This window comes from Bactrocera neohumeralis, chromosome 6 (assembly GCF_024586455.1).
Source record: "Bactrocera neohumeralis isolate Rockhampton chromosome 6, APGP_CSIRO_Bneo_wtdbg2-racon-allhic-juicebox.fasta_v2, whole genome shotgun sequence".
Lineage (NCBI taxonomy): Eukaryota > Metazoa > Arthropoda > Insecta > Diptera > Tephritidae > Bactrocera > Bactrocera neohumeralis.
This window is the reverse complement of record NC_065923.1, coordinates 39,831,506-39,847,337: the sequence shown is the minus strand read 5'-3', so window position 1 is coordinate 39,847,337 and position 15,832 is coordinate 39,831,506. Positions and strand designations below refer to the sequence as shown.

General features: G+C 36.9%; 4 protein-coding genes across 5 annotated transcripts in view; 2 read left to right on the top strand and 2 right to left on the bottom strand.

Annotated features, from left to right (window-relative positions):
* Window positions 1–475: 475 nt before the first annotated feature.
* LOC126763582 (innexin inx5) lies at window positions 476–2,370 on the bottom strand. The gene is made up of 3 exons (XM_050481223.1): window positions 1,756–2,370; window positions 1,545–1,684; window positions 476–1,400 (listed from the first exon to the last, which is right to left on the bottom strand). The coding sequence occupies exons 1-3, from the start codon at window positions 2,231–2,233 to the stop codon at window positions 885–887; spliced, it is 1,134 nt and encodes a 377-aa protein (XP_050337180.1). The 5' UTR covers window positions 2,234–2,370; the 3' UTR covers window positions 476–884.
* A 516-nt stretch (window positions 2,371–2,886) lies between these two features.
* Window positions 2,887–6,735, top strand: LOC126763577 (uncharacterized). Its single transcript, XM_050481217.1, has 3 exons — window positions 2,887–3,046; window positions 3,145–3,411; window positions 4,080–6,735. The coding sequence occupies exons 2-3, from the start codon at window positions 3,150–3,152 to the stop codon at window positions 6,122–6,124; spliced, it is 2,307 nt and encodes a 768-aa protein (XP_050337174.1). The 5' UTR covers window positions 2,887–3,046; window positions 3,145–3,149; the 3' UTR covers window positions 6,125–6,735.
* LOC126763572 (uncharacterized) lies at window positions 6,238–12,449 on the bottom strand. Of its 2 annotated transcripts, XM_050481211.1 has the most exons (6): window positions 12,349–12,449; window positions 12,106–12,286; window positions 11,548–12,051; window positions 8,312–10,925; window positions 7,421–8,156; window positions 6,238–7,080 (listed from the first exon to the last, which is right to left on the bottom strand). In XM_050481211.1, the coding sequence occupies exons 1-6, from the start codon at window positions 12,400–12,402 to the stop codon at window positions 6,784–6,786; spliced, it is 4,386 nt and encodes a 1,461-aa protein (XP_050337168.1). In that variant the 5' UTR covers window positions 12,403–12,449; the 3' UTR covers window positions 6,238–6,783. The 2 variants fall into 2 exon arrangements, with proteins under 2 accessions (XP_050337168.1, XP_050337166.1); XM_050481209.1 differs by having other exon boundaries at window positions 11,548–12,286.
* A 690-nt stretch (window positions 12,450–13,139) lies between these two features.
* Window positions 13,140–15,832, top strand: part of LOC126763576 (cell division cycle 5-like protein) — a 2,978-nt gene continuing 285 nt past the window's right edge. The window contains exons 1-5 of the mRNA XM_050481216.1: window positions 13,140–13,322; window positions 13,376–13,641; window positions 13,695–13,825; window positions 13,881–14,658; window positions 14,727–15,783. Coding sequence (XP_050337173.1) covers window positions 13,278–13,322; window positions 13,376–13,641; window positions 13,695–13,825; window positions 13,881–14,658; window positions 14,727–15,783 — 2,277 coding nt within the window. The 5' untranslated portion in view covers window positions 13,140–13,277. The remainder of the gene's footprint in view (window positions 13,323–13,375; window positions 13,642–13,694; window positions 13,826–13,880; window positions 14,659–14,726; window positions 15,784–15,832) is intronic.

The following is a 15,832-nucleotide window of genomic DNA, read 5'->3' as shown; positions in this document are numbered from 1 at the left end:
TAACTTCATCTATCACAAAGTCACACTGAGTCAAGTCTGGTGAATATGGAGGCGTGGTAATCGTTACAAATTCTTTTTTGGATTTAAGAACCCAAAATTGCCAACTGACAATTTTGTGGTACTTCAAGGGCATATACTATAATATATCAACACATTTATATATTATACATGTTATTTTTTTAATTCATAGTTCGGCGTAAAAACCGAATAATAAAAATATACAAACTTTCAAATCGAATGTTAAGCAGAAAACTTTATTTTTAAAGAAAATGTGTGATTCAGATACAGATTTAAGGGATCGTCTCAGTGTAAATATTTTTTTATAAATAACAGTCAACAACAGTTGGGGTAGTTTTAAAATTAAGAAAATTTTGAATGGCAATGCATTTTTAAACATTTGAGTACTTACCAACATATTAGTCAATATCAGATTTTATATGTTCACCACCAATTTTAAAATTTAAAAAAAATTAAATTATGTCATCTTCCAAAATTATTTCTTTTATTCAAATTTTAATTTAATTAATTTCTCGTCTTTCGATTTTCATACATAAAAATAAATATATACGATTCTATCGCTTATAGAAAGAACTAGAATTCATAAAGAAAAATCTTACACTCTAATATACATATCTGTATAATAGCATCAAGCATATATGTATGTAGTTCAAAACGATTATAAGTAATTCAATAACAAGGCACTTTTATATTTTTTGGGTGTGCAGCAAACTAATATTTGCTGCCAATTAGAACTTAAAATAAACCGATTTTTCCATTCTTTAAGAATCCAAAATTATTTTCAAAATTTAATATGGAATATTTTATGTACACTCAGTCAGTACATACGCATATATTTGCAATGTCAATTTTAGTGAGATGAGTTCTTACACCGAAGACAAATTATTACTCAATTTATGTTGCTTGTATAGTTCGTTAATTAAATCTCGAAATAACATTGGATTAATATTTACACTGACTTTAAATAGCAAAAACCAGTCACCAAAGCTGATGTTCTCTAAAGCGAGCTGTACCTGTGTGGTAGACATTGGACGCAACTGAGTACTTATCATTTTTAACCGAAAAGTTCTGCTGGACATTAAAAATAGGCGGTACAGCAAATTCAAACCGGCGATTACTGCGATAATGAGGAACCAGCACCATAAAAAAACAAAAATCTTCTCGTTTAATATATTCAGTGGGAGAATACAGAGGACGTCGCGCCTGGTTTGAGAACCGCCTGGTCCAAAAACAAAGTAGTCGCATTTAGCAACTTTGGGAAAAATTCGGGAGCTCATTCGATTCCAGTTGTCCCAATCATAACGTGGAACGGCAGTAAGCGCTTCAATATACTTTGTCCAAAATCCGTTTAAAAACACGTTAAGCAACAAAATATTGATAACCTGTAATTATTAACATAAATTATGCATTAAACATACATATGTATACAAATATTACTCATTTAAAAAGAAAACTCTTAAAAAATAAACAGAGAAAACTTTTCAACGATTTAGGTAAGTCTTAAATATTATGATCTAAATACTTACACCAATTACAAAATTCAGGACTTCACATGTCAGGCCTTTGACCATATAACAAAAGTGTATTTCCTTGTAGTCGGTTGAGAAGTATTTCACTAACAATTTTAAACGTTCTACGTAAGTATTTTCGGGAATCAATGCATCACCTACATGATTAAAACAACAATGTTTACATGTATAAAGCAAAAAACTAAAAAACAAAAACTTTCAGACTCACCAACTTCGGAGCATAATTGTTTCAGTCGTTGACCTTCCCACATCTTCCAAAGGAAAGATGGAAAATAAAAGAAAACCGATTGCAGAAGTAATAACATAATGACCCATTGGTAATAACGCAAATACACTCGTTCTGTTACACCATAAACCTCTGGAATTAATCCCTCGGCTATATATGGAGAGGCTTCTCCAGTCTGCGTATTTAACAATTTGTTGCCATGTGGTACACGATCTCGTACATCGAAAACATTGTATATATAAGTGCCCATTGTCCAGCAATATGAATTAACAAATTCACTGTATTTGTCATCGCCCATACATTGTATAGGTTCACCGAAATATTGCTTTGCTGATAGCAGAAATGTGCAAGTTAATAAAATCACTACCGTACATTTGGAGTGCAAAGTGAATACCACATCATATATGCGAACTGATTTCAATTGCAAGTATTTGGAGAGCGGTTTCACCGCGGCATACATATTGACCGTTTGTGGAAGAAATATTTCCAAAATATCAAACACGAAATCACAAATTTTGTATTAATTTTACTTTGCTGTGTACATATGAATTCGAGATTTATATTATTGTTGCTTGACATGGATGGAAAACACGTTTCAAACGTAAAATCGCTTGTTTTCATTAAATAACGGATTTTCGGCAATTTACAGGAATACATTTTCCATTCTACAAATCACATAATCTACTACAATCATTTTGTAGAACTCAGAGTTGCAATTAAATATATACGGTTAGCGTAAAACAGCTTTTTATAAAATTATAAAAAGAATATTATATATTTACGAAACTGTACGTTCTCATACACAGACGAAATTAATAAATACTCCAATGTATTACAAAATATATGAAATCACCAATAGAGATTTCAAAATATATAATGGTAATCAAAATCTAAAATAAATTTAAAATCACATACCCTTTACACTGCCACAATTTTATTATTATTGTTACTGTTTTTGATCTTTTTCTCAGACTATTTATAAAAATTAAATAATAACCATCGGAATAACCGTAGGCCCAATAAATTATTCTGCTAATATTTTACATTATGAGCACTCTGTTTCTAACAGCTGTTGCATATCGCAAAGCAACCCTCTACGCGGAAATTGCATTATATTGCATTGCTATGCATTACCGTTAAAGAAGTAAAAGGTATAAAAGCCGAAAATATTCTTAGGAAGCTCTAATATATTTAATTAAACAAATTAGTGAATTCAAATGCATTAATCCAAGCTATGTGGTTGCCGAATGAAAAAGTGTCATTGTCAAAACAGGTTGGAAGAAAATCTAACATAATTCCAAACTTGTTTATTTATTTATTGATTTTTCAAAAACACCCTATTTTCATGTGTTCTTCGTTTGGGCAATGCAGCTACAATGCTTCATATGGAATATCCTCATCAAGCTATCTACGCACCGTTAAACCAGGTGATTACTGATTCCGACGAGGAGTCAGAGGAGGAAATTCACAACAGTATAAAACATTCAAAGCAAAAAATATACCAGCAACAACGGGTAAATCAAAACGGATGTATTGTTAAAAAGGAGCCTCCCAAAAGTCTCGCACTACGCCAATTACAGAACGACTTGAATACTACCCATCTTAAGCGTCACGATTCGCTTAATTCATCGAATACAGGTAAGAACATGCAGTTTTCATATAAAGTTAATTAGATTACCGATAATCTGTGCCAAATTCATTTTACCGCGAAAGCGTATATTAATTTAGATGTGTGTTTAGGTCAAACAAAAGGAAATTATTCATGCTTCGGGCAACCAAAAAAAAGAAAAGGGCGTGTAGCTACTCCTCGTTGGATGGTTGATACGACAAAGTCCAAGACTGTATAAAGAAGTTTATTTTGTTGGCCAGCTAATTTTATGCTTGTGTACTGGCGTATATACATATGTAAATAATCAGTATATCAAGCTGAGTCGATTTTGCCATGTCCGTTTTATTTATATACGTTTTAGTTGATGAAATATCTGTCAAACTAACTGAACAATCAAACGCAAGTTCTTGTAAGGACAATTTCTTTATTTAGCAAGATATTGTCACGAAATTTGACATGAATTATTGTCCAAGGGAATGATAGGATACCAAAAAACTTGTTCAGATTGAATCATTATAGCATTTAGCTGCCAGAGTACAAATTGACTTTTTATTTGTGGATTCAAGGCAACCGAAGTTAACGAATTTTTTTGCTTATAACCTATGCTGATAATCAATATAAATTTTAGTTTAGCTATTGTATTAAGCATAATTCTTTGGCCAATTAATATTAATCAAAACGTATGCATGTTTTTCAGGAAATAATCCACTAAACAACCAGGGGCAGGAGCCAAGGCCCAGCAGTTACACGACCAACATGCAAAATACTTTTCGTTCCGTGATGATGTCCGATATAGGATTAAATGACCAGGCCAGCAGTTTTTCAAGTTTCAATAGCGACTATGACGAACGTAATCATCTTGATGCTGATAATGTAGCTATTTTGGGACGCGGCAGCTCAAAGGATCTCAGCACACATGAACCTATGACACCGGCACGACGATGTTGTTTTATATCTTCGTTGCTTTTATGTGTATTTGCTGTTTTTGGTTTTGTTTGGTTGGTGCCCTGCAATAAATCATGTCCCGCACCTGTTGATCAAATACGAACACACAATTGGCTCAACAATTACACAAAGATCGAACTGAAAGGCGGAGTTCACGTGGTGGGCGGCTTACGCAGTTGGGAAAATAATTTAATATTCTTGTATCGCGGTGATGATTTCTTCCCGACAAACAATAACGGCAAACGCAATGGCATTATATCGTTAATTGGTAGTTCTGGAGCTGTAGCCTGGTACGATCAAATGGCTGACGAACCGGTAGCCATCGATTGCACACTAATCGACGTAGATCAAAATGGACGTTCCGATTGCTTAGTGCTTGATGAATTTGGTGAATTGGGCGCAATCGATCCAATTACCGGCAAATGGTATTGGCATTACAAAGAACGTTCGCCACACAGAGTAGATGCGTTGGATTTCCCAGTAATACTGCCAGATTTAGATGGCGATGGCGTTTTAGAGATATTAATGGTAACTAGCATACCCTATGAGCTGCGCACACGCAATCTTGTGCACAAAGGTGAACTCCGTGCTGGAAATCATCGAGTCGAAGAGAGAAATTTCTTACGTATACTCTCCGGCCGTAGTGGCAAGCCAATGGGTGATGGCTTTAAGGTGCAAGATTGCGATGTGTTGCACAAGTTGCAATTGGAGAATTCTCAAAAGGTAACATTCAATTGTTGGCGCAATAATACTGAAGCGCAACGATCGAAAAGTTTAGCAGATTTATTTGCCTTAATAACAAATAAATCGATTGCAACCGGACAAAAACTTATGCCCGCTTCCAAAATTGCGCAGCACCGCCACTACGGCCAACGCAAAGAAACCGATGCGCAACGCAACATTTACTCGCTCAGTGGGCGTGAACTGATTGTGGAAAATCGCGGCAAATGCCCAGATGATTGCAACGTCACGTTCGTACTACGCGAGACACACGGCAACAAAACTACCGTTCTGCGAAACTTCACCAATTCCGCAATGTATGGCATGGTACCGGCACAATGGCATTTCAAAAATACCAAAAATGAAATGTCAGGTTTTGTTATGAAATTTTGGAATTGGAACAATCCTAAGGCTGCATTACGAACTACAAGCAAGGATGAAGCCTCGGCCAATGCAAACAACGCGCGCAATAGTGCCGCAACTGCAAACAAAAAGGCCAAAACTCACATTGGCAAGGAGAATGCCACAAAAACCACCAAACAGAATCACATCACATCAAATAAGACAAAACGTCAAAGTGATAATGATAAATTACACAACGAAGAGCTGGTACATGACTTCCCCACGAAGGCGTTTAGCGCATTTGACCATCTCATACAAAAGCGACACACCTACACATTGCCACTAGCTGAGCAGAATGTAACCCGTCTGCGACGTAGCAGTAACAGTAATTTACTGCTGAATAACTATAAAATGCATATGATTACGGAAACTGTAATGTTGGTTATATTCACCGGCGCTGATTATCGCATCGAAAACACCTCACAGAGCAATATTATACAATTCTGTCGAAATGATCATAACGAAATCGTATGCCAGCCGGATCTGAATAACCAGGAGAACTCTATGCTCATAGCCGACTTCGATATGGATGGCTCTCAAGAATTGGTTTCGTATTCGTCGACTTTCACAGAGAATGATGATGATCCGGAAGATTGGAATTTGGTAACATATGTACGTTTGCTGCGCCTACAGGCGGAGATGCCAGTTGTCTATGGCGAGAAATTAGTTGAATAAAATAGATTAAAAGCAAATGGGACATGATGTGTTGACTAAGCTATTAGTAAGAAGTGACGATTTTGTAATCATTGTTATACATACGTATATGTATATAATATAAACACAATAAATTACACACATACATACATATGTAGTATATCTTACTGTTCTCATATATTGTATAAGTATATCAAATAAAATATTATACAGTACGCAGTGTATACACGTTAAAATCTACAAAAAACATACACACTCTTAACTACATAGTTTCTTAAAAAACACATAACAATATACAAAAATGAAAAAATGCCACAGGGCTAGTATAAATGTACTCAAAGGCAATGCTAACAGAAATTTAAATCATTCAAACTATTTTATTCAGTTGTAGTTGTAGTATTTTATGCTGTTTTCTAACGTTCCATTAAATATTATTGTTATAGTCTTTGAGACCATATTGAATCTTTTCTATAAAGTATGCGCGATTATATTCTGAAAACTAAGTTTGCATTTAGCATTGCCGTTGAGCCTAAAACTAATTAACCTAAACTATTTACATAATTACAAACATTCATAGTGAATTTACAGTAATTCATCAATTTTTCAAATAAAAGTAAATACAAAGTTAGAAATTTTATTTTTTTATGGCAACATTTCTACGTTACCACATGAAGTTACGACTATGACGGCATAGTTACTGCATCGAAGCATAATTCATTAGATTCCATTGTTGAATCTGTCGAAGTGGTCAGTAATAAGTGGCTCTTTACTTTTATCTTCGTTTTTACAGTTGTTGTCTTTTCCGCGCCTGCATTTTCACCAGGAAGTGCAGCGGTTGCTTCAATGTTGCCATTCTTTTTTTCATGTTTCACTTGATGCACGTCGAATAAACCCTTATTTATGGTGACATATGTGCATATTTTGCACTTATAAACGATGGAATCAGCCACTTGTGGATGTTTTTGTTGAACATGTTTCTGCAAGAAAATTATTGTAAAAAATAAATACAGTTTGCTAATATACATATATTAAAATTAAATAAAAAGAGTTAGAATAAGGAAAGGTTACGTTCATGATGGACCCAGCAGCAAAACCGTTTCCTTGACGGTCTGGTCTGCGTAACGATCAAATTGAACACAAATTTTTATCAAAATATCGGAGGTTCTAATTTCAATAATGTTTTTTCAGCTATTATTTTATGCCATATCAGCTGGGAAAATGCTTTTAATTTGGAACTGGGCGCGAATGTGGTCCAACCTAAAGCTCTGCTAAAAGAACGCCGTGGCAAACAATAGGAATTTAGTTTTTATCCCTTACCTGATAGGCTACGCTTTGTATTGACTTGTAATCACAGTGAGCACAAGCATACATCTTCGCATTATTGTCGTGTGTCATCTTGTGGCGTCGAAAGGCGTTGTGATCACTGCCAGAATAGTCACAGACGTTACATTTAAAACGCCGCGAAGACTCGTGCGTTTGCATGTGCAACTTGATAGAGGAGCGTGACGTCAGCACCCGATCGCACACCTCGCACTGTATTGCTGCGGCGGCGTTCTTGCACAGATGTTCTCGTAAAGTTTTCTGATGTGAAAAAACAGCTTCGCAGTCCTTGCATCTGTAAAAATTACGCGCTGCGTTTACAGGTACTTGAGTGGCATCAGATGTGCTTGCCCTAGTTGTTGTTGGCGGCAATAGCGCTGGACTGCCGCTTTCGGAAGCTGATACATCTGATTTTTTGGAAACTTCACGCTTCGCTGATGGAGGTGTTGTGGATTTGTTATGGTTGCGGTGCCAACGACGATGATTTTTCAATTGCTTTGTATTCTTGAAAGCTTTTTCGCACTGGTCACACTTATAGTTGCGTTCGTCATAATGAATTTTGGAATGTGTGTTTAGTAACCGTGAGTATATGGGTGTTTTGAAGCTGCACAGTTCACAGCTATATAGCTCCATGTCGATTTTGTGCGTACGCCAGAGGTGTGTATGCAACGAATTCCAGTTGGTGAACGGTGCTTTGCATTCAGGACATGCCATGGACTGTGGTGGAGATTCACTGCAATAAAAAAGTTACTTTTTTATAATAAATAACAATAACAATATCGACCGATAAGAGTAGTAATGGATTTTAAGTCAGGGATTTGCAATGAAATTCATAAAATATTAAAAAAAAAAAAATCAAAATTCTAACCTAGGAGCCTAATTCCTTACCTGCTATGGCACTTTATATGGTAATCTAGCGTGCTAGACTTTTTAAATCGAAAGGCACAACCTGTTACGGTGCACTTCAGGTATACGCCAGCTCCGTTTTCATTAAGCGGTTGCTTACGAAGCTTCGTTACGCCAGTACGATTCGAACCAAACGGGCGGCCACGTACCGAAGTGCCGCCCGTTACTGAGACAGCAATTGGTGTTTTGGTCTGCTGTTTGTCTAAGCTCTTCGTACTAAGAGATTTGGTCGTTGGTGTTTGTGCCTTTGGTGTTTGCGCCATTGTCGCAGCGTTGGGTGCTTGCATTAGATTATTCGCTACATAAATGCGTCCACGTTCCGTTGAATTCGCAGGCGTGTTAACGTTTGTTGTTGTTATAGCTTTTGGTGGTAACATAGGTACAAGTGGCGGCACCGGTAAACCAGTCGGAGCAACAATAGTTGTTGAGGTATTTAAGTTACTGCTCACAGCATATGTAGCTGAAGTCATTGGTGTGAGCGGTGGAATGTCATCAAAATTGTTTGCCTTATTTTTTTGAGTAGACGCCTGATCGGTATGTTCTCCAGGAGTGGCTTGATTCAAGCGCTCCTGTTTTAGTACTTCTGCGTTTTCTAATCGAGCTGTATCAATCGACTCAGGTTCTGTTTGAGGTTCCGTCATAACCTCATTACAGATCGCAGAGGTATTGACTAAATTTTCAGAGTTACAAACCGGCTCTTCAAGACTAATATTTTCTGCAGAGGGGATTTCACATTCAAAAGTGAAATTTGTACTTATTTGCTGTTGTGTTACAGTCGATGTCATTGTAGGGTCCGCGCTTGTTACAGACTCTGAACTGACATTAAGTTCAGCACTTGTACCGGTGAGCTCTTCCATATCTGGTATCGATATCAGCGATATTTGTGGTGTATCCAAATCGTGTATAGTCTTCTGAGCTGAGGATAAAGTTGGCGCCATGGTACTCGTTATTATCTCCCTAATATCGTCACCCAAATCATAGTCATCGTGCCAACCATTTTGTGTTGAAAACTCATTCAATTTAAATCCTTCACAGCCATAGGATATCGCGTCAATTAAATTACTGGTATTGCAGTTATCAATGGCCGACAAAGACTCTCCATTTGCATTATTCGATCGCGCAAAGTTATCACTCAGTTCCTCTTCAACTAGATTTGCTTGATTCCCATCCAAATTCGGTGCTATTAAGTTTTCAACGTCTTTTCGGTTCATTAAATTTAATTCGTCGACGGTACGCAAATGTAGTAGGCCACGTGGCTCTTGGAACTGTGGTTCCTTCAGAATATCTACATTTTTTATGAAAATTTTCTGCTTTTGTACATTTGCAATGGCATTGGCGTTTTGTGTAAGTTGAGCATCTGTCGTACAGTTGTTATTATGACTTACTGTTGTACTCATGGTAGGAGGTGACGGTGTAGGTTCAGTGGTCATTGGTGTTATCGCATCAGCAAACCGATTAGAATCCATTAGGAAGTTTTCTGTAGTTTGCTCATTGCCATAAGTGTAGTTATCTGAGACGGTGGTGGTACTGTTTACTAAAAAGTTCCCACTTCCACTATCGAAGAGATATTGATCTGATATGGTGCCAAGCGGGAGCTGTGACATGCCACCATTAAAAGGTGGCACTGTTGCGTTTAGGTTATCAACGGTATCTAGATAGGAATTCACCGTTTGTGGTATTGTTGGTTGCATAAAATTGAAATTCATTACGTTGTTAGTGGACTCTGTTATAGATGGAGCATTGACATTGTTCGAAAATGTCATTGGTTCTTTAAGTATATCAACGTTTTTTATGTAAATTTTAGGTCTTCTTGGTTTTTCGAATTCATTCGTAAATTCAGCTATGCCAGCATCGCCATTGTTACCAACGAGTGGTTCTCTATTGGAAGGCACGGAATAACTATATTGCGCATCCGTGTCATTTATTCTACTGTGGCTGTTATCACAGTTACTTTCGTTGTTATTGCTGTTGTTGCTATTGTTTGGTACGTGCAAATTTAAATCATTGCAGACGCTAATGAAATCTCCGAATGGTTGCAACTCATAACCACGACGCGCCAAAGCTGGCTCACGTAGTACATCAACACTCTTAATGGAAATTTTTTGTTTTTGTGGATTTACTGACTTATTTGTTTCTATAGTTGCCGCTATAGTTTCATTAACGATATTATCAATATTATTGTCGCTTTTGTTGTGAAATAATGGTTCACCATTAGTGAGCATGCCTATAAGATCCTGCTCCTCCATGCTAATGCTGCCAATGTTTTCGAGTGCATTGCATTCATCATTTTCAAAATGAAAGAGGCTATCATTAATTAGATTATCTTGTTGCTCAATCGGATCTCTATTCGGTTCCCGCAAACATTCAACATTCTTCAAATATATCCGACTTCGGCGTTGCGTTCCCTTAATTAAAGCGTCATTGGAACCCTCTAAATCAGATGTTTTTACGTTGCTAACTGTGTTCGATTGCTCAGAAGGTTGGTTATTCCTTTTAATAGTCTGCATTAGTTCTGTTATATCTTCTTCGGACATTAAATGGTCTTCTCGTAAATGAGTCTCTACAACCGTGTAAGCGTAGAAAATATTGTCACAACCTAAAACCAGGAATAATATATTAGTTACAGTTTAAGTATATATACATATGTTTTGCAAGCAAAATATTATAAAAAAACATTAACTTTGTCTTGTACTACCCTTCAAAAATAAATACCACGTAAGAATTTGATTTTGTTTGGTCAGGTTTGTATGACAGCTATATGCTATACAAATCCGATCTTAACAATTTGTTCGGAGATATAGTATTGCCTTAGACAATAATCGATGAAAAATTTCATGAGGAGATCTTGTTGAATAAAAGAGTTTTCTATACAAGAAATTGTGTTTGATCGTCGGTTTGTAAGGCAGCTGTGTATATGCTATAGTAGTCGGATATGAAAAATTTCTTCAGATATTGTAGCGTTGCCTTAGAAAATTATCTAAGCCAAATCGTGAAGATATCTCGTGAAATAAAGTTTTCATGCAAGACCTTGTCTTTGATAGTTTTGTATATAGTCCGCTCAGGAAAATATTTTGAGATATTGTAGCCTTAGAAAATAATATTTTGTATCATAAAAGAACTAAACATATTACTTCTACATACAGTCAAATATTAAAAAAAGTTAAACTATTATTAAGTCATAATAAGAAAGCAGAGGAATTCCAGATTCAAGACCTTACCTGGACATGGTAGTTTCGTTCGACTAATGGCATTTTCACATATGCGGGAGGTCCCTTGAAAGCTGGAATTGAGGTGGAGTTGTAAACTTCTTTCGGTCAAACTTATAAAAGCACAATGCTGGCATTTATAAATATTTGGAAATGTAAACGATGTTCCCCTTTTTGTGCATGTTTTTGTGTTTTTTTCATTGACTTCATCCGAAGGTTCACGGGTAGTTTCTAAATCCGCATAAACTACTTTCTCAATTTGAGTTAAATTTTTAGAAGTTTGGCTTTCATTTCTCTGCTGCACAGGTACTGGTGGTGTGGGAGTTCCATTTATTCGTTCTTTGGCACTTTCAGAATTTTCCGACTTTATTGGTTCAGCTTTTATTTCTTCTTGGTTATTATTAGTGAGATTTCTTCTAAATCTTGTACTATTAAATACACTCTGTGGCTGCACATCCGTCGTGTGAATTTGAACGAATGGTATTTGTGTAAAAGCAGTATTACTCGAGCCGTTACCTATATACGTTGCACTGTTATTATTATTACAATTAAAACTCATTTGTGCGGCACCTATATTTTGCGTAGTACCGTCACACACAGCACCAATTAAATTATTATATGTCGACGGATGGTGGAAAGACCGTGCATGTTGATTTTGTGATTCCTGTGGTATTATCTCTTTATGGTAATCCGTTCCAATAGTTGCGTGGATCGAAGTGGCCGCTGCCATTTCTATAGCTAGGTCAGACGGCTACAATATAGTTAGAGTAATAACAATAACATTGTATTTTAATATTCTGTAGTGTGGCTCACCAAACCAGAACCACCAATTAAATGCTCGTAGCTGGAGATAACTCCTTCGTTCATAATTTTTCTACAAATTTTCCTGTTCACAATTTAATCTTCAACTTTTCTGAATGACAAACAAACATAGAAACAGCTGTGTAACGAAGCATAATCAAAACATAACCATAAAATGGTTATTCGATTACTTTGAACTACCAACTACACTGAAATGCTTAATAAATACCAAGAAAAAAATAACCAAAACTAAATAAACTTCAATATATTGAAAGTATTAGCCTAGCGTTAAATGCCCGGGGACTCGTAAATCCTTTGCTTCAGCAAGATATGAACGTATACATGAATTTCGTTTAGTTTTATGTATTTGGCATAAAGAAGCTCATAGAAACTTTAACAGGAATCTCCACTAGAGTTCTTGCGTGTTAAACCAATGATTTAAGCAGCAATCGACATGTAGGGAATAACTATACAAAGATTAGTGGAATTATAGTTTTATGTTTTTACCAAAACAATGTAATAGTTCCAACATTATTTAATTTTGCTAAAAAATCATATACAAACATTAACCATTTTAACTTTGTAAATTCTAAATAAAAACATCAAATATAAATCTGTTAAAACTCTATATAATTAAAAAAAATGTATAATCTCTTTACAATATCTAAACAGCTATACCTATTTGATTTGCGATAAAAAGAAATTAATTTTCATAACTTTGTTATATTTCAACATTTGTCTGATCACTTTACGAACTAAGTGTAGTCACTGTCATTGAATACAACCATGTCTACTTTGACAATTTCAATGCGGCAATTGGGTAGAATCGCGTAAACTGGTGTAAACTTTTCTTTTTCGTTGTTATTTTGCTAAAATAATTTATTTTGCCCTAAATAGTAATTTTATTTATTAAAAAATAGGGGTCTATATCAACAGCAATCATGCCACGAATAATGATAAAGGGAGGTGTGTGGAGAAACACCGAGGTAAGCATGCAAAATTTTTAAAATTTCCACTTCTAACATGTCCCTAACTTTAGGATGAAATCCTGAAAGCAGCGGTTATGAAATATGGCAAAAATCAGTGGTCTCGTATAGCATCACTATTGCACCGAAAATCAGCCAAACAATGTAAGGCACGTTGGTACGAGTGGTTAGACCCCAGTATTAAAAAAACAGAATGGTCACGGGAGGAAGATGAGAAATTATTGCATTTGGCGAAATTAATGCCAACCCAATGGCGTACAATCGCTCCCATCATAGGTCGTACTGCTGCACAGTGCTTGGAGCGCTACGAATATCTTCTGTAAGTATATACAGAGCTATCATTTCTACTTTAGTAATCCTTTTTCATTAAAGTGATCAAGCGCAGCGCAAAGAGGATGGCGAAGATGGTGGTGATGATCCTCGCAAATTAAAACCGGGTGAAATTGATCCAAATCCGGAAACTAAACCTGCACGTCCAGACCCTAAAGACATGGACGAAGATGGTTTGTTTAGCGAATTCATTATATTCTTTAATACTTATTTTTATATTATATTCAGAATTGGAGATGCTGTCAGAGGCACGCGCTCGTTTGGCCAATACCCAAGGCAAAAAAGCTAAGCGCAAAGCTCGCGAAAAACAATTGGAGGAAGCACGGCGGTTAGCAGCATTGCAAAAACGTAGAGAACTTCGTGCTGCGGGTATTGGTAGCGGTAATAGAAAACGCATCAAAGGCATTGATTACAATGCAGAGATTCCATTTGAGAAACGTCCGGCTATTGGTTTTTATGACACATCTGAAGAGAACGTCGATAAACAAGGACCTGATTTCAATAAAATGCGACAACAAGATCTTGATGGTGAATTGCGCTCCGAAAAGGAGGAACGAGAGAGAAAGAAAGATAAACAAAAACTGAAGCAGCGCAAAGAAAATGATATGCCACTAGCCATGTTGCAGAACTTAGAACCTGAAAGGAAACGCTCTAAATTGGTACTCCCTCAACCACAAATATCTGATCACGAATTGCAACAGGTTGTTAAGTTGGGTCGTGCCAGTGAAATTGCCAAAGAAGTAGCAGGTGAAAGTGGTGTCGAGACCACAGATGCACTTTTAGCTGATTACTCTATCACGCCACAAGTTACGGCGACGCCTCGCACGCCAGCACCATTCACAGATCGCATAATGCAAGAGGCACAAAATATGATGGCTCTAACACACGTTGATACGCCTTTAAAAGGTGGTATCAATACCCCATTACACGAATCGGATTTCTCGGGGGCATTACCAAAATCGGCCTCGATTACTACACCCAATACCGTAATAGCAACTCCATTCAGGTTAGTTTATATTTTATTCACACAGTGAACCTCTTGATTTATTTGGAAATATATCTTTCATTGACTAGAACACAACGTGGCGGCGATAGTAATACGCCTGGATTTGCTACCCCTGCGTCCAATGCTCTTGTGCCACTAGGAAAAACACCGCATGCTGTTGTGGGCCAAACGCCCACTTTAGTAAGGGACAAGTTAAGCATCAACCCCGAGGATAATTTGAATGTCGGCGAAACGCCTGCAATATATCGCAATTATCAAAAGCAACTGAAACACTCCTTACGTGAAGGATTGGCAACATTGCCTGTCCCACGTAATGATTACGAAATCGTTGTACCGGAGCATGACGATCACGAACCCACCGAGACGAAATCAGAAAATGTCGTGGAGGATCAAGCTGATGTTGACGCAAGGGCAATCGCTGAAGAGAATGCCAAACGGCAACGCGAATTGGAGAAACGTTCCCAGGCCATACAAAGACAACTACCGCGACCAACTGAAGTGAATACAAAGATCTTACGACCACAATCCGAGAAACAAAATCTCACTGACATGCAGAAAGCCGAGGAACTGATAAAGCATGAAATGATCACAATGCTATTATTTGACTCTGTAAAGGACCCCGTGCCCGGTCAATCACAAAACAAAATTGAACAATTACAAAATTACTTCAAATCAAATCCATACGAAGAGTTTAAGAAACCCGATTTGGAGAAGGCTTCAAACCTTATCAAGGAAGAAATGGATGTTGTTAAAGAGGGCATGGGTCACGGTGACTTACCAATGGATGTTTATTCACAAGTGTGGCAAGAATGTTTAGGCCAAGTGCTCTATTTGCCCTCGCAGAATCGCTATACGCGCGCTAATTTGGCCAGCAAAAAAGATCGCTTGGAGTCAGCCGAGAAACAGTTGGAGCAAAACCGACGACACATGGCGAAGGAAGCAAAACGTTGTGCTAAAATAGAGAAAAAACTAAAAATTCTAACAGGTGGCTATCAAGCGCGAGCACAGGCTATGATAAAACAGTTGCAAGACACCTACGATCAAATCGAGCAGAATTCTTTAGCATTGTCAACTTTCAAATTTTTGGCAGAACAGGAAGCAGTTGCCATACCACGACGCTTAGAGGTAGTTTAATAACATTATTGAACGCATACAAATCTAACTATTTTTGCTT